The 21,731-nt window shown below is 46.7% G+C and overlaps 1 protein-coding gene across 1 annotated transcript in view; it reads left to right on the top strand.

Moving 5' to 3' along the window:
- LOC116941881 (uncharacterized) overlaps positions 1-21,523 on the top strand; it is a 29,153-nt gene extending 7,630 nt beyond the window's left edge. The window contains exons 3-13 of the mRNA XM_032953194.2: positions 248-343; positions 3,127-3,360; positions 3,999-4,021; positions 5,609-5,736; positions 7,831-7,986; positions 9,061-9,198; positions 10,703-10,871; positions 12,374-12,507; positions 16,616-16,742; positions 18,996-19,172; positions 20,062-21,523. Of these exons, the coding sequence (XP_032809085.1) occupies positions 248-343; positions 3,127-3,360; positions 3,999-4,021; positions 5,609-5,736; positions 7,831-7,986; positions 9,061-9,198; positions 10,703-10,871; positions 12,374-12,507; positions 16,616-16,742; positions 18,996-19,172; positions 20,062-20,314 (1,635 nt within the window). The 3' untranslated portion in view covers positions 20,315-21,523. The remainder of the gene's footprint in view (positions 1-247; positions 344-3,126; positions 3,361-3,998; positions 4,022-5,608; positions 5,737-7,830; positions 7,987-9,060; positions 9,199-10,702; positions 10,872-12,373; positions 12,508-16,615; positions 16,743-18,995; positions 19,173-20,061) is intronic.
- Positions 21,524-21,731: the final 208 nt, after the last annotated feature.

The raw sequence follows: 21,731 nt of genomic DNA, 5'->3' as shown, positions 1-21,731 counted from the left end.
ACAACCACTACGACCGCCATCACAACAACCGCAACCACCACGACCACCACCACAACCACCAACCAAACACCAACCACGCACCTCCGATTAGCGCGGTTGGCTACGTACGGTGCGAAAGAGATTCAACATACATACAAACACGCACGCACTATGCATACGTGCGCACGTGCACACAGTGCACGATTTACAGTTGGGACATTGTTGAGATGTATCCGAGTGGCCTCTAATGCACTTGTGCGTTGTCCAGGCGGTGCTGAAGGAGAACACCAAGATCCTAATGGAACGGAGCAATGATGTCGTGGACCTTCAGAAACTGCTGTATGAGATCTCAGATTCCTTAGAGGCAAGTACTTTCGTTGCTATGAAAAGGCAAAGTCACTGTTATAACAACACAGTATTTTTACGTTCTCTGTTGGATTTCAATTACGTATTATTATGCTTAGTGAAGCTAATGGGTTAATGCTGACCTAACCTTAACCCAGAAAATACATTAATTATTCGCAAATGACTGTTTTTAAGAAGTTTTTTTTATATCACTGACCATACAGAATATACTGTTGAATAATATCAGATACCTTTATGCCTGGCTTTTTTGGACTATGAAAGAGCATTTACTTTAAGATAATACGGAGGTTCTCAAGTCCAGCGAGTTAATGGTCTCAGCACAGCCAGCAGTAAGTTGCATTAAACATTTGCACCTCCGATTAGCACGGTTGGCTTTGTATAATGCGAAAGAAGTTCAACATACATACAATACTACATTTGGTTTGCCCGTTATTTGGCTATTCAGCGCTGTAAGTGCTCATTTGGCAGATTGGCACAGAATCGCACTAAACCGTCTGCCTAAAATGCCATTTAAAGGTCGCTCTAATTAAAGGTCCTTAAAGGAGCTGCAGCAATGTGAAATCTTGTGACGTCACTTTCAAGGTGTCCCCCCCCCCCCCATGCAATGCATGGCTCTGTTGTTGGAAGTTATAAAAAAAAAGATTGTGAATTTTCCCCTGCCTAGATTCTTTTGCACATTTTTACATACACGATTGTACTGTCAAAATTAAAGGCACAGCCCTGCAGTTGCTTGCTCACGCTACCACTAGAGGTATCTCAAAAATGTGTTTTGGCCTACTCTGCCACGCTGTCTAGGTGTCTTAAAAGAGGCTGGAGTACCTAAACTTTAGCTGACTTTAACTAATTACATGTTGACCAATTAACAGTACATACAGATGAATGCATCACTCAAATGTTCCCAGAGATAAGTTCACAACCTATTTGCTCTGCTGCCATCTCCTGGAAAACCGCATAGTCCAGCAGGTGTGGGATTTTCACAAATTCAACGTTGGATTTCAGACATGAGCCACCGCCACACCCAGTATTATGCAATGTCAAAGAAAATCGGCGATGTTTCGGCATTGAACCTTGAAACTGGAGTGCTCGATAAATTGTACGTTAAGTTCCCAAATTATTCTGCAGGCCTTATTATAAATGACTTTCCACGCTTTGAATAAACAGCTGACCGGTGGTCATGGTCCCATCATATAAACACACGTGCTTCGTGTGCCAGTGCATGAGCACGGCTGTCATGGATCTATTGTGGGCAGACAAAACTCCCACCGGGCAGTGTGAGTTCGTCCATTCTACGCCCATGACCTATTAAGGGAGGTTAATTTTAGAAATAGTTTAAATATATCAGTTGGCTCTTCGTCACTGGCCACTGCTGGATAAAGGCCTCCCCATGGCATGACCCCTCACAGTCTCATGATGCCACAATCCATGGCACTCCTTCACATCAGCTGATCTCACTAATCTATTCCGCCATGGTCATCCTCTGCAGCATGTTTCCTCCTTTGGTTCCGTTTCTGTCACCAGTCTTGTTCTTTGGACATAATCACATATAACGATGTCTCCTGCCTCAGCCCAATTACTTTCCTGAACCGTTAACATTATTTACTTAATTTGCATGTTTTCCCAGTTCCTATTTATGTCTGTGAGTGTTGAACTAAGCATGCATCTCCCCCATGCTTCTTTGTGAACTTTTCAGCCTCTATTTTCTTGGTTATTTCGGTAAAGTTACGTAGAAGGGAAACAATAAAATAATAAAAATATAAAACAATAAAATTCTCAAATTTTCTTGCTGTGGTTTTCACACCTGATGATGATTGCTTGTGTTGCAGTCGAAACGTCGTGAGAATTTTTATTGTTTTATATTTGTATTATTTTATTGTTTCCCTTCTACGTGACTTTACCGAAAGAACCAAGAATATGAATCCCTGCAGTCACGAAAGCTTTAAATCAAAATTTTCAGCCTCTGTTCCATTTCAATTGTGCATGGCCCTGCTTCTGATCCACGTCAGAGCAGGAATGCACTTGATTAACAAACATCTTTTTTAAAGCACCTTGTTATGTTGCTTTTTATGATGACATTTAATTTAACGAAATGACTGTATCCTAAAAAATTTCGATTTAAAGCTTTCGTGACTGCAGGGATTCATCTTCTTGGTTCTTTCGGTAAAGTCACGTAGAATGGAAATAAAATAATAAAACATAATAACATTATTTTATTTTACTATGTTTTATTATTATTGTATTTTCCATTCTACGTGACTTTACCGAAAGAACCAAGAAGATGACTGTATCCTGCTTCAGTAATTTATCTTTCTTGCATTTATCTTGAGCTCCACTTCGCATCCCTCTTTGTTAAAGTTTTCATAAATTTTCCGTAGGTACCTGGGTTCTTTCCTCGTGATAACTAAAAGCTGTAAATGAAGCTTTTGGCAGAGGAGGGGGGCGACGACGTCAAATTATATTCGTGTTCAAATAAGCATCGGATATCTCTATTGGTGGCCCTCAGTAGAAGAAATGGCACATTCTTGTGGCCAGCCATACACAGTGCATATAACGTACAGCGTTGCAAGTCTCATCTGTTTGGTAGGAGTTTGATTTATTCGAGTTGACTTATTTTAGTTCACAGCGAGATGTATCCACCTCGTCTCAGTCACGGGGAGACGCGTTGCCCTCTCCTATTAGTCACAAGCGAGGCCGCTTCCTTTGACCGTCACATGTTCAAAAACGGTGTCACTCCTTCCAAACGACAACCCGTGGTGGCCCGGGGCCCGCGTCTCTGCGTCGCAGGAGAACTTCAGCGAGCAGGAGCAGGCGATGCAGGAGGAGTTCGACACGCTCATGAGGGTGCTGTCGGACCGCTACGCCGAGCTGTGCACGCCCCTTGAGGAGGAGAAGAAGGCCAAGCTGGAGGCGCTCTACGAGCAGCTGGTGCAGTGCAGGTGCAGCCTGGAGAGCACGCGCGCTCTCATCGCCGAGGCCCAGGCGCTGGATCCCGTCGCCGACCCCCTGGGCTTCCTCGCGGTGAGCGAAACTCCGTCCTCGTTTTTGGCCCGGCGCTCCCACCATCGTTTCATCGCCGCTGCGGCGTCACGGAGCGACGGTTTCAATTAAACTTAAGAATGCGCGTTTCATAGTCGTGCGTTAGCGTGGTGGGGGGAGAACATCTTAAGCGTCTTCATCGTGAGCGAAAGTTTCCTCGCCGCTTAACAAAAAAATGCGCAGTGAACGTCGAGCTAACGTCAGGATTTCTTTCGCAGAAAAACAGAGAGAGAGAGAGTGGGAACTCGTGACATTGTTAATTACGTTTGGTAAACTAACCATGATACACTGCGATACTAGAGAATTGTGAGAACATTTCCGATTTAAATTACACTTTACATCCTGTGCTTTGCAACGTGATGTTTTGTAAATAAGGCATCGCACGCAGTTTCAGAGCAGGCAAATCCTGTAGCATATGGCATCATATCATTACCATAAAGCGTAGTAATTGTGTTGTTGACAGCATTGTGAGGCACTGAGAGCAGATTTGCCTTCGCCACACGAACGCGATCGTTATAATTTTGCAATAAACTACGTTCGGTTTTCCGTATACAATATTAAAATTCACCAATTTCTTTGTGTCACCTTGTGTATTTGAAACATTTCTGGGTGTCCTAAAGTCTGCAGAAGATCTGAAAGCCAGGTAACAGTATTTATTTTGAAAGTGGCGCATGTGCATGCTATGCATATGTTCAATTATTGTCATCTCGTTAAAACATAGAAACACTGAATAGTACGTTGACAGACCTAAAGAACCCCTGCATGGAGCATGCTAGCGGTTTTCTTTCCGTTTGGTTCCTCGGCTCCTGCGTCACCCTCGCGGACGCTTTGACCGTAAACGCACGCGAGGTGCACGCATCTCCGATCGTATTTGACGCAACCACGGGGAGTTAAATTGGAAATATAAGGCCCTTGTCAGATCCCCCTTCATCCTTTAATTTCATTCAATTTAAAGCGGCAGGACCGACCGTGCATCACGCTTCAAGCCAGTCGTGCTGCATTTATATTAAGTGATTATGAGCGCACAACGAGTCCTGGCAGCAAAGATCCTTTCCTATGTCTGCTTCGTGCATTGCATTTTTAAGTTTACTACATGCCTAGTAACTGGGAAATAGAGCTTGCAATTTAAAAAAAAAGTCTTAAGTGTAACGTTACTTGCCATGCATCCCCGCATGCGATAAATAGGGGTCAAAGTTTCGAGTAAAAGCTCACGGCAACCTGTCCAACGTTGAGGCTGTTCAATGTGCCTGCCGTGAGCTAATCCGAAACATGTGCGTTGATATTAAGGGTGACATAACGAGTGTAAAATGAGTGTGCGCTATTACCATCGTGTTCTAATCAACTTATCCCTATTCCAGAGACACAACCACGATCCCATCTGCTACTAACCAGCGGTTATGCATAGGGCAGTGAGTTGGTTTTGGTGGTTTGCCGACCCCTGATCTCTTTTTGTTACAGCACAAATTGTGTGGGAATTGTTCCGATATTCTATTTATAAATAAAAGAGAAAAGCCTTCTGTTGTGTGGTAAGCAAAGTTAACAAGATTTTAGTTCCTGGCCCATTGACATATAGCATAGAAATAAGTAAGCACGTCATGATTCACCCCAGCACCGAATCATTTGATCCATTCAATTCAAGAATATATTTTTTTCAGCTCATTTTCTCTTTTATTTGTCCTGTTTCTCGTTGTGTCTCATTTGTATAGTTGTGTTTGTATAATGAATATTAATTTAACGTGAACATATAATTAGCAGACAATTTGCGTACATTGTAAATAATCGATTCTTACACGCGTGATTCAATGCATGCATCGTGAGCAAAATAATCCATGCATCATTACACACCTGATAAGTATAAGACTTGATAAATATATTTCATACCATTTTGAAGGATTTGCCAGCAGATTGTATACACGCTTTCACACCTGTGCAAGTGCATGTGTAAATGATTTCTCCATTGCTAGAAATTATGCTGAATAAATGATGATGGTAATTTATGTTCAGGTGCGTTATACCAACTGTACCTCAGGGCTAAAGTCTCTATATCTTCGATATTGTTTTATTGCCCGGAGGATATTGCTTTTGGCACACGGCATAATCAACGCCTACTGATCATTATCACAATTGTAATTATATAAACGGCAATAAATGTGCCAAAAGAGCACACATGGGGATGTTCCTCACGTGACTGGTGACACTGTGTGACCATGGCGGCGGTGGTTGTTTTCAGGCTGGATCTTGCATTAACAGAAGGGCAAGTCGAGCAGTTTCAACCTAGCGCATCAGCGGAGTTCCAGAACGCGATGCCGGACCTATCTCACGAGAAAAGCATTCTGGATGAGAGCCGCTGCCTGAGCGGTGAGGACTCGTGTTCATTACATTCAAGAGGTCCAATCACTGTTTTCACATCCAGACAACCCCGAAATCTTACGTGGGGATATCCATTTCCATCTCCAAGCACGGAGCAAGATGAAATCTTTACTCATGTCAGGATGCTCACAAATGAAAAAAAAATCTACAATACTGTATGTCGGTTTCAGTAGAGGGTTTATTGTAAAATTGAGTAACTCATAAGCGTTCTGCTCAGCAATAGTTTGCTCTCTGCAGAGTATGATTGTATAATGAAACAATATTACTGGCTTTAGCGTTCCTCGGAAATGCCGACTTAATTAACGTGGATTTATAGTTGCTGGATGTCGTCACGGTGAGCACACTGGCCTTGCAATTCCAGTGGCCACCAATTCGATCTCTCTGAGTGTAATTTGCAACAATGGGCAAACCTCTTAATTCCCACCTCCCATCTCCGTCCACTCGCCAACTGTGGGAATGCCACTGTCAATGTCAGGTTGCACGTGGTGAGGTTAAGTGTGGGTACTCCCACCTCTTCACGCGTTGAAGAATAGGCCAAAAATACCCGCTATAGAATCCTTTCACCAGCAGTTGTGTGAGCGATTTATTGCCTCGCTGCACTTTTTCCTTTGTTATTATTAGCTTGGAGAAAAATGTTTCAAAATTACAAATACATTATTATATATATTTTTTTAAATATCTGGGATAATAAGGTATGGTGAGCAGCAAACATATGCCCAGGGTTTTTGTGGCGAAATCGAACCAAATTGTAATGGTGATTATCGTGGAGGGAGTCTTTCTATGATTGGCAGAGTGGTGGAGCAGCTTCTGTTTACTTTGCAGTCAGTAAAGGTTAGAAAATGTCAGGTAGCGCACACGAGTGGAGATTTATTTATACGTGGAAGCACCTCCCAGCCGTTTCAGTATTATACATGTACAGAGATGTGTCAGTGACATTTTCAGGCTCAGTATGTCTCTGCAATACCAAGCTTCCACATTGTCGCCTTAAGAACCACAGGTGGTAAACACTTAGTGATACAAATAAATAAACAATGTGTTTTACGAGATGACCTTTGATGTCTCTTGGCATAGAACAGCGGTAAAATTATTCTGTAATTGCTAATGATTACCACGTGCTTTGCACAGAGCAAATGCACTGTGTTTGCTTATGGGCTGCATATTGAAGCATTTGGATTGTAGTAGATCCCAGATGACTGCATACATTATGCAAAATGCAGTGTCACAACCAGGAAAACCTCCACGCTAAAATCAATGACCCTCGATAAATGTCACAAATCTTGAATGTTTATCATTAAATACCTTGCATCATTGAACAGTGGACACAAGTAACATGGTGGTGAATGGGACATATCCATCTGGCCTAGTGCTCCACATATTAATATGTTTTCCATCAGCGACTTTAAAGCTGAGAACTTCCTCAGGAAGAATTGTCCCTTCAACCACCAACAATGCAAATCACAAGTCGAGTCAAAATGCCTCCCTTCTCAAATGCGCAATCGGGCGGCATTCACCTTTGTTGATATCGCTGAATTAATGGTGTAAATTCCACATTATTATGCCAGGATTAGTCTTTGCATAGGACAACCATTGTTGACTTAACGTGCCACTCAATTCATCGAGATGTTAACTACCTCACTCGATATACAGGAGGTCGTAGGTTCGATCCCGACCCTGATGCCTGAATATTTCGAGTTTGCATGTCTCTCTCCTCGTGGTCACGTGGATTTCTCACCGGGTTTTCCAGGTTTTCTCTCCACATTTAGAATCAACATGCGTTTAGAGTATTTGGCTGCTATAGATTTCCACGTGATAAACCACTTTGTTGAGCTATTATTTGCGGTCAGATTGCTTCTGAAAAAGAGCTATATAGCTCAGTGGGCCTTACCTGGTGAAATAAAAATTAAGTAAAAATAAATAAAATCAATGACAAGGCTGATTCAATGTCCTCGGCCGGGAATTGAACCCGTGAGCCTTCCAAATCGCTACCCTGGCCCTCCAAACTGCAATGCCACTAGGCCCAATCTGCCCTCCGCCCCCCCCCAACCCCACGCACCTGCCAAATACGGTGGCCGTTCCTTCCAGTGCCGTCCCCGCCCACGATCCGGCCCCAGGAGCCGTCCGGAACCACCAGCAGCTCCGTGCTGGTGCAGTGGACGGCGGAGCCGGACGACACCGTGGACCACTACAATGTCTTCTACCTGGCGGAGGACGACTTCCAGTGCGAGGACACCGACACGGGTGGGTCGCCCGCGTTGACCTCCCGCGGCGTCTTGGTCCGGCCCTCTCGTTTTTGCGCAACTGGGTAAACCGTGGCGGGGTAAAGTGAGCGTACAGGAGCCACGGTGGCGAGATGTTATCTACCTCGTCTGGTGTGGAGGAAGCCAGGAGCCCGATCCTGACCCTGATGACTGTATATTTGGAATAATAGGGTTTTTCCCCTTTTTTCTGGCAACAAAACTGAAACCTTTTTACAAGGATTCATGTCTGCATTAACCACAATACCTGCAGTCAAAATGTAAACAAAAAACATACTATGATAATATATGCATTGTCCTTGAAACTGATTGGTCCACACCAAGGGACGGCTTTCTTTTGAGCCTCGACCCAATTGGTGCTCGATCAGATGACACCAAAAGGCGTACTAGGTATTGTGGTTAATGCAGACATGAATCCTTGTAAAAAGGTTTCAGTTTTATTTCGATTTAAAGCTTTCGTGACTGCAAGGATTCATCTTCTTTGGTTCTTTCGGTAAAGTCACGTAGAATGAGAATAAAATAATAAATTAATAAAATAAAATAACACAATAAAATTCACACGACGTTTCGGCCACTTGTGTTGTGGCCGAAACGTCGTGAGAATTTTATTGTTATTTTATTTTATTAATTTATTATTTTATTCTCATTCTACGTGACTTTACCGAAAGAACCAAAGAAGAAGGTTTCAGTTTTGTTGCCAGAAAAAAGTGGAAAACCCCTATTATTACATTATTGGTACTGGCAAAGGAGGTCTAATGATGTATATTTGGAGTTTGCATGTTCTGCCGGTGGTCGAGTGGATTTTTGTCCGGGTGCTCCGGTTTTTCCCTCCACATTTAGAATCAACATGAGTATTTGGCTGCTTAAAATTTCCATACGATAAGCCACTTGGTTGAGCTATCATTTGTGGCCAGGTCGCTTATGAAAAAAAGAGCTATATATCTCAATGAGCCTTACATGGTAAAAATTATTATTTTTTTGTTTCAATAGTTTTTTGGGGTACACGTCTCTGCACGCGATCTCGCTGCCGTGTGTGGACTGGGGTTGGCGTGTGCAGTGAACGTGAGGCAGGAGGCACGAGAGGACTTCTGCCTCATCGAGGACCTGGAGCCCAACACCTTCTACGTCTTCTGGGTATCGGCCGTCAACACAGCAGGCGCCAGCCCACCCAGCGACTGCGTCACCTACTGCACCGGTGAGGGCACCTCTACAATTGTGTGTATGGATGTATGTTGAGCTTCTTTCGCACCGTACGTGGCCAACCGTGCTATTCGGAGGTGCAAGGGAAGGACAACAAACTAAACACAAAAAAGCTACTCTAAAGAAAAGTGTTTTCAATCCAGATTTAAAAGTGCATAGCTCCAGTGGCTTCCTAATGTCGGAAGGGAGAGCGTTCCAGACGGCCGCAGAAGCGTGTCTGAAAGCGCTCCATCCGGTGACCATCTTTGTTCGATGCTTAGCCAAAAGCCACTGCGAGGATGACCGTGATGGTTTATGCTCCCTGACGAGGTCAGCAATTACAAAGATCCCCCGTATAGCCATGCAGACTGTTGGGGCAAGTGCTGTTGGCGACCATCTATGAAGACCGGCATGGCACGCGAGCGGGCGGTGTGGCCAGGTGCACGCCCTGCCGCCTGTCTCCCCAGCGCCAATTTATTCTGTTGAGTAATGTTTGCAGTTTCATTTCCTTTGTTTTGTTTTGCCAAATATCACACTAGGTGGCAGCATACACTGCGATGTTACATGTTTCATTTCAAAACATGATTTATTTTACTGTGATGAGGTTTACATGCAGGGGCGGAGCCAGGATTTCAGGCCGGGGTGACATTCAACAAATGTTAATTTCAATAATAATTAGAGAGTCAGGCTGTTGAACTAGACGCCATCGGTTGGCGACACACTCTGACAATGCAGTTGCACGGAGTCCGCCAGACCGAGTGTCGTACACTTATACGCAGAATGTCACCCCTGTCACCCCCCCTGGCTCCGCCCCTGTTTACATGGGTAATTTTTTTATGCAGTATAGTTGTTGTTTTGCTTGGCATCACATGTGAATGGTCATTGAAGGTAAAATGGCACATTTGAGAGGATGGTGTTTTAATGGTTGCATTTGGAACTGTGAATGAATGTCAAATGAGCAGTCTGTTACCCAAATAAAGCAAGGAGTGCTATCATCCATAGCAACACGCAAGTACCAACATGCAAACATGCCCATTAATCTTAACTCGGCACACATTCATTTGTAAACTCACGCACACGCACGCTCACACTCACATCCATTACCCTACATAAACTCTCATGCATGCACATGTGTCCATTCAAACCCATAAACACCCCGTCGAACATCAATGCAGCCGAACTCCGCAACTTATAAATAAACCACTTACGCATTTACACCCCCAAAAAAGAAAGGTCTTCCTTTCAGCCTGCATAGATTACTTTGGCAAGTGCTGTGAGCGAGCACTTAAGACAGCATGGCACCACACAAGGGGGCGTCATAGCCATGAACACTTTAGTTGCCTTTAATTTCTATTCAGGATGTATGTATGTACGTTGAACTTCATCCGCACCGTACGTAGCCAACCGTGATAATCGGAGGCGCGCGTACGTGCGGTTCTCTTTGAGTTCTCGCCCGGTCAAACGATGATCAAATTTAAACTGGAACGTGCGCTCATTTTAGCCCGGATTCCTCCCCACAGTGCCCGAGCCGCCGATCATCCTGGTAGAGGAGTGCACGGCATGCATGGACGCAGCCACGATCCGATGGGACTCGGGCAACTTGACCGCCGTGGAGTCGTACTCGCTGGAGCACTGCATGCAGGCGGAAGGAGACGTAGACGACGACACCTCCGAGAGCCACATCACCAGGTGAGCCGCGGGGACCGCCGCGCCTGTCTGGTAGCTCTCTCCGATTCTGTCTCTCTTCGGGTTAGCACCACGGTGGCAAGGTTAGCACGGCTGGCTACGTACGGTGCGAAAGAAGTTCAACGGACGTACGTGTTGAACCGCCTCGCCGGGTATGGGGGAGGTCGTGGGTTCGATCCTGATCCTGACACCTGTTGTATATTTGGAGTTTGCATGTCTCTCTCTCCCCGTGGTCGCGTGGATTTTTCTCTTGGTCCTTTTGTTTATACCCTTCAAACGATGAGCCACTCCGTTGAGCTCCCATTTGTGGCCAGGTGGCTTCTGAAAAAAGAAGCTATATAGCCCCGTGGGCCTTAACTGGTAAAATAAAATAAACAGGGGGGGAACCAAGGAAGGCAGCGTATCGCTGTAGCCCAGCAGTTGTTGGAGAAGCGTGATGTCCGACATTTGGAGCCTCTTCAGGGACTGAAGTCGTGGAAATGAAGCTTCCAGCACGTGGAGCAAAACGTTGGACACCGGAGAGCTGTACAGAGTGTTCCAGATGTCTTGTGACCCCCCCCCCCCATCCATTTGATTCTCTAAAACTTAACAATCTTGTATACCAATGGGTGTGAAAACAGAAATTAATAAGCCAAGGAATGTCAGGGGTCAATTAATTGGGGGGGGGGGGGTCACAATTCATCTGGACCACCCTGTACAGTGCAGCCGTGAAAACCTTCATAGTTGTGCCCATGTGGGCCTGCGCAGAGTGGCTCGACGCTGCCACACGCTTGGCCACGGTGACATGCTGCTGCTGCTGCTGCTGCTCCCTTTGTTGATTTGTTTTATCTTTAACCAGGAGCGCTTCATGAGCAATCCTTTGGAAATTTCATTTTCAATCCAAAAACAGTTCACACGTCGAACTCAAGTAAAAATGATTTGTTTTTTCAAAGCATTACTCATGATGACTCTGCCTGGATGAAGTTGGTGTTTTATTTAAAACTGGTTCATGGAAAAAAAAAAAGTGGAAGTGAATCTTAAACCCTTTTAGAAGTATGGTTGAACAAACCACCCATGACCCAAAGAAATTGCGTCGGGAGGCCTTCATCCAGGAGTATATTGATAAAGGGATGTAACTTGTAATCATACACATTGTTTCACAGATGGTTAAGGTCCCCGAATTGACAATCATAAGGAAATCCTCTACGGAACAAAGAGTGGGTGATCGGTAATCTGATGATAAAGGCAGGATTCAGACCACGATATTAAAGGAATGGGGATAAGCAGACTCTTGAGAAACGCTCATGTTCTGATTTTCCCAGGATCGTACTCTTTTTGAGTGTGCCATCCTAGTAAATCTGTAATTCTTCCCAGTGCATTAAAAGTCCTGTTTCTCTTCAGTTACATTACAACAATACACCACTGTAGACAATGCATTTACACATAATCATCCCCTCTTCCACTATCGTGGGATATATTCCTCTTCACACGATGTGTTTCCCGTGCCACCTCGTGCTTTCACGCAGGTGCATCTCGGGGATCCGGGACTGCGAGTGGGTCGTGAGGCTGCAGCCGGGTCAGACGTATGCCCTGTACGTACGTGCGGTCAACTCGGCGGGGCCCAGCCAAAGGTCCGACCCAGTCCTCATCCGAACCAAAGGTATGTGACTATTCCATGGCCTCCGCCCCGTGTTGGTGGAAAGGCAGAATCTGCCGATTGTTGGTAAGGGGCATAAACCAATCACCCAAACTCCGGTCATCCTCCCAGCAGGGGCTTTTGTCTAAGCCATTGAACAAAGACGGTCACCGCATCACGCGTTTTCAGATGCACTTCTGCGGCCGTCTGGAACGGCCTTCCGATTTTAAGTAGCCACTGGAGCTATGCGCTTTTAAGGGCCGTCCATAAATGACGGCACGCACCTGGGGAGAGGTCAGACATTTGTGACGATGTGTGACGAGGAGGGGGGGGGGTGAGAAATGTGACGTCACGTAAAAATGCGCAACCTTCAATAAATATGGAATTGTTATAACAACACTAATTGTTATAACAACACTCCTACAACATCAGATTGCAGCGCCACATTAATGACAATAGTTTAAAGCGATTTGAAGCATGTTTTATTTTCAAAATGAAAATATGGTTGGGGGGGGGGGGGGCAGAGCTTTGTGACGTCATATTTGAGGGGGGGGGTCTGACTTGTTGTGACGCCGTGTGACGAGGTGGGGGGTAAAAAATCGTCCAAAATCCCGTGACGTCATTTATGGACGGCCCCTTAAATAATCTAGATTGAAAACTAATTGTGTTAAGTATGTTGTCCTTCCCCTGCACCTACGATTATCACGGTTGGCTATGTACGGTGCGAAAGTTCAACATACGTACATACAGAACAAATTTTACGGTACAGATCACAGATAAATGGCTCTGGAACGTATTTGAAACACAATTTGGAATGGGGTGGAGTGACGGCGCTGTGGTTACCGCACTCTGCTGAGAACCTGTGAAACTTGAGTTCGATTCCCCCGGCCATGGATAACTTCAGTGGTGAGTGATACACAAATAAAAACATCCCCCATATAGCCTAAACAGAGTGTAGGGGCAAGTGCTGTTGGCGAGCACCTATGAAGGCCGGCACGGCACACGAGGGGGTGAGTGGCCAGCACCGCGCCCGGCCGCCTTTGTCTCTCAAGTGGCCATGTCCACACATTGCCTCAGCTACTCAATTTAGGCTGAATCGACCTAGGGGAGGCCCAGGACCGATTCGAATATTAAAAAGCCCTGCATTTTGATGTTTGGCCAGTTATATATGCAGTATTCTACATTTGCGAAGTACCCGAGGTGCTTGGAAAACCCTACATATAATAATGGGATAAACCCTAATAATACCGGATTTGCGGATCGGTAAGCAAACCAACTTGCAGCATCGTCATCTACTGTTCAACTCGTAGGCCGGCAGCTTGGGTGTCACAATAAGATCTCTTATCATTCACAAACCCCGCACAGACAACCACCAAAGTATAGACATGGACCACCGTGGCTGGCAACATGACCCACCATGCGACTCAGTACTCATGCATGGCTCCTTGGATGAATGCTCTTTAAAAATATATTGTTTTAAACCACCCCATGCATACCTGTCAACACATACGGTTTAGCCGTATTCTTGTACAGGGAAATTGAGTTTTCAGGTCCATACGCCGTACAGCCGTTTCAATACGGGCAAAAAAAAATGTCTATTTGTTTGTGTTTCTCCCTCGTGATGCGAATTTGCAGGATTAACTTTGAGATTTATAAGGGCATGGGGTGACCAATAAGGTCTGAATTGGTCTGTAATAAGGTAGGCACTGATAAGGGGTTGACAGATATGCCCATGTGACCCAGTGGAGTCAGAGGCCAGTGGAATCACCCCCAGCTTCTGCAACGGTCTGGAATACTGACCACTACACAAAATTTTTGACACGAGTCTCTTTGAAGTAGCCGAGGCGAATCGAGGCACCGCGTCATCTCTGGATGCGTCTGCGTAATGCAGCGCGATGCTTCGCAGACAGACGTTGAGGGGAGAAATAATAATACATAAAGGGAGTGAAGATGACACCTCAGTGCCGGGCTTGAAGGGCATGCCGACAGCACGCTAGCAGCGGACACTGATGTGTGTGCTTAGGTTCATCCGTGCGTCTCACTCGGGAGCTCCTCTTTTGTTGACCACTGCCATGAAGCGACTTCCACTCCGCTTGATAGATGCGCGCTCAACCTGGCTGTGTCCGATAACGGGATTAGTTGGAAACGTATCGGGCTTAGTCGTCTGCGCTCAAATGTTTTTCTTAACGCTGGCATATCTGGCACTTGAGGTTTATCTGTGTTGTCACGTTTATTCGTGGTGGGTTTTTTTATAGAAAGTGTGCACTGTTGCGTTCCGTGCATTTACAGTCTCGCGCGTTGCAGCAAAGGAGTATTGGTTAACACACACTCTGCAATGATCCCAACAATCTGGGTTTTGATTCCTAACTGGGGGATACGATCAGTTATAAGTGGTGTCTGATCTTGATCTAGGCTTCTGCATTCTGTGTCTCCGCCGTGCACTGTGTTACTTTGGCAGCGTTGACACGAGGCCATGTTATGGGATAGGTTGTCAGGGATGGAAACGAAGAGTCACAGCATTGTCTATTTTGGGATGAGTGCGCGCAGTTGACGGGATGTACCGAACACCGTTATTGGCAGCCTGGTGGCATGTTCCACATTCGGCTATAAACCTACCCCCCCCCGCCCCCCGCATCTTACTGTTGCTGCAGGCGCTTACGCGGCTCACCGACTCCGCCAACACGCAGACACACGTACACAGCCGCCTTTGTGGGTTACGGAGTTGCTCCGAGAGTTAAGATGCCCTTCGAGCACGCAGCACCAACGCCACTCACCCCCACGCTCACTCCGTATGCTCATCCCTACACCGAGCCCCCCCCCCCCCCCCGAGCGCACGGCGTGACAGCCTATCTGCGAGGCCCATCTCCTTCCGACTCTGCGAAACCGATAGATGTTCAGAGCTGCCGCCCCGCGTCACGGTGACTCCTTGGCGAGGGAGAGTGTCTCCGTCCGCTCGCGGGGGTGTTTGCACCTCTGTCTCTGTTGTGGGTAAAGCCCTATTTGGCTGTTACGCCGTGGTTGAAGGTCCGGTATTTTTTTAAGGTTGATGAGTGATGCAAGGTCAGGTCTTCGGCACCGCTTGTCATGATGAGTCCACAGAGCAGATCAAGACGTTTTAGAAAGTGCAGTCTATCGGAGCTCTATTAAACAGACATGTAATCTGGTACATATTGATCCATGGGATTAAGATGGGAGGCTCAGGGAGCTCGTGGTGGATATGCACTGGGCCAGTACTTCTGAGCACATTTATTTGAAGCACACAGCCGCGTGAGATTGTGAAATAAGTTTGCGAGTGCAGTACATTCATGGTCTCAACCCAATCGCCATCATGTGCGTTTGATCCTCCACTCAGTTTGACCCAGCCCAGCTCTGATGGCCACATCTTCTAAAGTATATTATATCATTGGCAAGTGACACAGCACTCTTTTCAGAGGATTAAATAGTTTGGTAAGAGAGGCCTGTTGCAGTGACTCCTGGTTCTGTGGTGTCATCTTTGTAATACCGTTTTCCTGACATGACGCTCTGCTAACTGTGAAAATTCCAGTAGAATGTGTATTTTTTTATCAGTGTGTACTATATGCTATGATAACCTATGGTTCAGAAACATGGGCATTTATAACAAACAAACATAAACTGAAAATTGTGCAAAGCAGCATGGAGAGATGCAACACAGAAAGATGAACAAGTGGACTAGAGAACATATGTAGGTTATGGACATCATCCAAACTATTAAGAAACGTAAGTGAACTTGAGCAGAACACGTCACTAGAGCGGAGTGGCAGTCAAGGCCTGGAGCACGACTGAGAGTAAGTCCACCGGGGAGATGGAGCGATGAAATCAGTCCGTGTGTAGGGGCTCGGTGGATTGTGACATTGAAAGATTGTGAGAGGTGGTGACAGATTATGGAGGCCTTCATCCATGATGATGATGAATATAATTCTGACATCACAACGTGGAAATAATTGGAAACAAAACTCCAAACGGTTCATGTCATGCAATAATCATTATCAATAATGACTTGATCTCCGAGGTGCAGTCTGCCATTAACTGATACCTGACCCACTGACTTGAGCAAACATGATCGTTCGCAAGCTGCTTTAACAGGGACATCCCACTACTTCTGGCCATGCAGGGACCCAATTCCTGCTGAGGAAGGAGTCCGCTCACCCAAGACTAATCATCTCCGAGGATGGAGCTGTCATCGAGTATGACGGGCGAGAGGATGAGTATCTGGACCCCAACCCGAACCGATTCTCCAGGTGAGAAGGCCGCACCCCAACAAGGGCCTCAGCTTGGCCAGGCCTCAGCTTGGCCGGGCCCTCTGTACAGGGACTCTCGGACCCCCTAAGGGTGCAGTTGGGTAGCGTTATCTCTGTGACAATTAGTAAGTATTTAGAAATTGATTGAAACCGATTTATTTCACTCACACATGCATTGGCTTTTGGCTAGCCATTGAACAAGGATGGTAAGACGATCACTGCATCGCACACTTTTAGATGCGCTTCTGCAGTTGTCTGGAACGCTCTTCCTTCCGATATTAGGAAGCCACTGGAGCTATACACTTTTAAATCATCTAGATTGAAAATTCATTTCTTTAGAACTGCTTTATTTGTTCAGTGTATTGTTCTTCCCCTGCACCTCCGATTATCACGGTTGGCTACGTACGGTGTGAAAGAAGTTTAACATACATACTTAAGAATATATTATTGTTAAGTAATGCAATGTTTATGCAAATTATTCCATTTAGACGAATGGGTCAAAATGAATGGAAGAGAATATCAAGAGGGTACAAATAACACGGACACAACCAGACGAGATGGTACAGATGAGATAGACAGTGCCGGCGATTCAATGCAGATGAGAAACACAATACAGGTGAGGCAGTACAGACAGTACAAACTACAATTGAGCACTTGAATTTTGATGAATTGCTACATGCTGAGCCCATTTTAAGAATGCTGAGTTGTAATATGTGGAGTGAAGGGTTACTTGCACAGGCTGTGGTTACCCCCCACATTTTGTTGCAATACGTGGAGCTGTGGTTAGAGCACATGATTAATGGTTGGAAGTGCTTAGGTAAGCGACCACAATTCTTAAAACAATTGTCATAGACTTCCGCTGGGCTAACTTGTTATGCAGAGTGCAGTGCAGCAATGCATGTATGTACGTTGAACTTCTTTCGCACGGTACATAGCCAACAGCGCTAATCGGAGGTGCGGAAGATCCAGTGCGTTACGCCCCAACTCGTATGCATTTCCTGCCTGCACTGACCCATACTGACGAGCTTTGTGAAGCATGGCAATCATGACCTCAGTGGCCTACACAACGTGGAGAGGCCCTCGCCCAGGGAGTGGATTGATGAGAGCAGGGACACAAGATGCGACTGTGGGCCTCCCCCCCTCCTTTCTCCCGACTCACTTTTACTGAAGTAGCTAAGGATGTTTTTGAACCCGCATACAATCAAATTTTAGGCTATAGCTATATATACAAATAATTTTAGTTGCACCGTGTATTGGGTTTCAGAGGAAGACAGTCTCACAGTGACATTATCGATGAAAAAATGTCAAGGTACACGATTAAGTTATCATGCGTCTTGCTTTCATGCGCATGTCAGTGACCAAAGAAACCTGGTGTTCAGTAACAAACACCAGTAGCGTTACTACATTTTACGCTGTGTGTATTTTTCGGAAGTGTAATGAGCGATTTCCGCGACACGCCGTTTAGAGGGTACTCTTTTCTTTATTCACATTCGGGCACACCACAGGCCAACCTTATCATCTTCCTTCTCCGAGTACACACGTAGATATTAGCAGCCCTACAGGCTACACGCGGTCGATCCCACAGCGTGGTTTCCGTCCACCCACTCCCGGCCTCGCCGCTGGTCGACGGCGCGCCGGCGAGGGTGGTGTGACTTCGCGGGAGATCCGCCACATGGCCGAACGACGGAGAGAGATGACGGCGAGCAGCGAGGCAGTCCGGACCCAAAGCTCCTCACACCGACCACGAGTCCTCCTCTGCTTATATTGCCGCAGGCGCGGCTAGGCTCCGCCTCCGCTTATATTGCCACAGGCGCGGCTAGGCTCCGCCTCCGCTTATATTGCCGCAGGCGCGGCTAGGCCTCTGGCCACGCCCTCTCGTGGAACCTTCTAGCCGGTTCCCGGAGTATCTCGGCCAGCCCCGCCCTTTACTTTTGTCCCAGATACCTCTCCCTTTGGGATTGGATGATGTTTATAGTGGTGCCTGTACCCGTGCTTCCCTTTTCCGACCAGTAGATGTCACTATGTCATTACAGAAGTACCATTTGTTTTTCATTTGTAACAATGTTTTTTGGCATTCATGGTAAATTGTTGATTTTTTTATTTGATTATCTTTCTTCACTTTTTTCTACACATTTATCTGTTGATTCTAATTGGCCCCCCTATTATGCGCCGCATAACGCCCCACCCCATAGTTGCACCCCTGGACGAGAGGGCCGTATGTCTACCTACCTACGTACGTGTACCTATCTGCAGGTGCATGGCGGTGCTGGGGGAGCTGACTCCGTCGCGCGGCCGCCACTACTGGGAGGTGAGCGTGGGCGAGTGCGAGGGCTACCGCATCGGTGTGGCGTACCCCGACACGCCGCGCGACGGCCTGCTGGGCCAGAACGACTCCTCCTGGTGCATGCGACTCATCTGCACACCTGCCAGGTGATGCCCCACAAGAGGAATGCAACACATTACATTAAGAAGATGGAGATCCCCCCCCTCCCCCTATAGTTTAACGTGGACTCTCGCGACCATTGCTATTCATAATAAAGTTTGTTTTGGTTTAGATCGCGTAAATTTACGTCGTTCAACCAGCCACCACCCGACACAGCCAATGTTTAAGGTTAGTCACGTTAACAAAATGTGCCAATTAGTTACTAATTCAGCACACCGATGTGTTGGAGAGTAAGCCCGCAACATTTACAATTTGATTGCGACGTTTCGCTGGTGAGTACCACCAGCTTCATCAGGCGATTTGCCACAAATGTGAAGAAGCCTTCCTGTTTCCGGCTTTTGTTTACGTCACAAACCTTATTCATTGGCTGCATCAGGTGGTGGTGGTGGTGGTGGTTCAACGACACCTATATATTTACGCTATCTAACCCAAAAAATCCCAACCCCCCCCCCTGCCCCCCCCCCCCATAGCCTCGACAGACTGCTGGGACAAGTGCCCGTTAGCGAGCGCCTGTGAAGGCCCAAACGGCGCACGAGGGAGTGGTGGTGTAAGCATTTTTGTTCATTGTTTCTCAAGAAACCCACAATACGGCGGTAACATCAAAAGGAGGGAGAAACAACAGACATAATGCTCCCCTCATGGTTACAGAACGAACGAGGACATTCGCCGCCCTCCCCTGTTAGGGGAAACGATCAGGAACAGCGTCTTTAAGGGGGAGGGAAGAACATGAAAAGGTTGGGGGGGGGTGGGGGGTGGGGGGGACAACAACTGTGATTTGTATAAACACAACACATTAGGATCACAAGTTACATGACTCACTACCACCACCACCACCTCCTTCCACCGCCTCCCCCTCAACATCTACGGATGCCACAGGCACAAGTACGAGTTCCTGCACGCCAGCCGCACGCCCGACATCCGCACGACCCTCGTGCCGGCCCGGATCGGGGTGCTGCTCGACTTTGACGCGGGGCGTCTGGCGTTCTTCGACGCCGAGCGAGGGCAGCTCCTCTTCAGCTTCCGGCAGCGTCTGCAGGGTCTCCTGCAGCCGGCCTTCGCGCTCGATCAACCGGGCATGCTCGTCCTGCACACGGGCCTGGCACCGCCCGCCGGCCTCGCCTACTGCTGAGTTTCTTCGGTGCTTGGGGTGCCGGTGACGCATGTAGGGCTGCCACCTTTTCCCTGGGGTTATATTTTTATTCTGGGATCGTCCCGTTTTTTGAGGGAGCTGTCCAGGCAGGAGGGTAACTGGTGTGTGGTAGGGGGGCGGAGGGGGGGTGCCTTGGCCCACCCCCCCCTCCCCACTGGTGGCCAAAGTTACGAGTTGGGGCCCCATTGACAACCACGATGAGACAACAGTGTTAAAGAACAAAACACGTGTGTGATGACGTCATTAGGCAAGAGGATCCGCGATATATAGCCTAGGTACGACCGTGCGAGACAAATACAATATTGGGGCCCCACCCGACGGACTGCCACACTCCCCTGAGCTGATAATGTAGTTACTTTCGCCACTGTGTCCTGGGAAATCTCTTAAGCCTTCTCAGGACATTGAATGTCGTGGTTTTGTCAGTTGCGTAATGATACACCACTCAAGACAACGCATGTACGTCAAGTTTCTCCCTTTTTTCAGTATTGTGAGATATTCTTCCTCCCGTGATATGTCTCGGTTTGTTTTGTACCTCAGAGGTGACAACCCTGGTGGCACTATACTTTTACAGTTGGCGAGTTTGGGTCATTCAGCCACGCCATCTACAGAGGCCCGGATCAATCTCCAGAAACCAAGTATGGCACATAAACCGGTTAAAGTCTAGCCTTTCCCTTTTGCTGTCCCTGCCAACTCTGCTCCTGCAACCATCATGGTCATTGGCTGTCAAGAATAGCTCCTTGCCTTTGCTGCACGTCCTGTCCCTGGGATGCATTTCATATAACTGCATCCCTGTTGGGGTGGGAAAATAGAATCCGCTATTCTTACTCAGACAGTTTGGCTTTAGAAATACTGTCTTTCAACATGATGTAATCCGACTCTATTCAGACGTTTATCAGCCTCACTCTCCAAATAAAATCTGTTTTCATTACTGGCTGATTTGTGTTATCCAGACTAAAGTCTCTGCTTAGCAACTGTGATATAAAATATGCAGGTGACTCGTTGATAATTGGGAAGTGGAGGCAACATGTAATATTAATATTGCACCAGTGCAGGGAAGAAGCATAGATTTGTTTTTGTATTATTCATCCGGTGGAAGAAGCTCTAATCAAGCCATTGTGTTTGCATTTCATATATTCAATGAATCCATGAGCATGTATTATCCAAGACAATAAAACCCCAAGCTTCTGTTGTTGTTGTCATTAATGCCGCCACCATTTGCCAACAGCAGAATCGTTTATGATGGGAGCCACAGAACTCACTTTGCTGGTAAACACCGGCAATTGTCTACGTTGCCGGTGTGAGCTCACCCGTGATTAATCGCGCAGATATTGCTCACTCTGTAGCATATGGGAACCTAAGAAGCCATTTTGCATGGCTGCGGAGAGCTAGGTGCGTT

This window comes from Petromyzon marinus, chromosome 13 (genome assembly GCF_048934315.1).
Source record: "Petromyzon marinus isolate PM22_M1 ecotype Great Lakes invasive population chromosome 13, UKy_Petmar_22M1.pri1.0, whole genome shotgun sequence".
NCBI lineage: Eukaryota > Metazoa > Chordata > Hyperoartia > Petromyzontiformes > Petromyzontidae > Petromyzon > Petromyzon marinus.
Note: the sequence above shows the minus strand (reverse complement) of the source record. Positions and strands in the feature narration are given on the sequence as shown.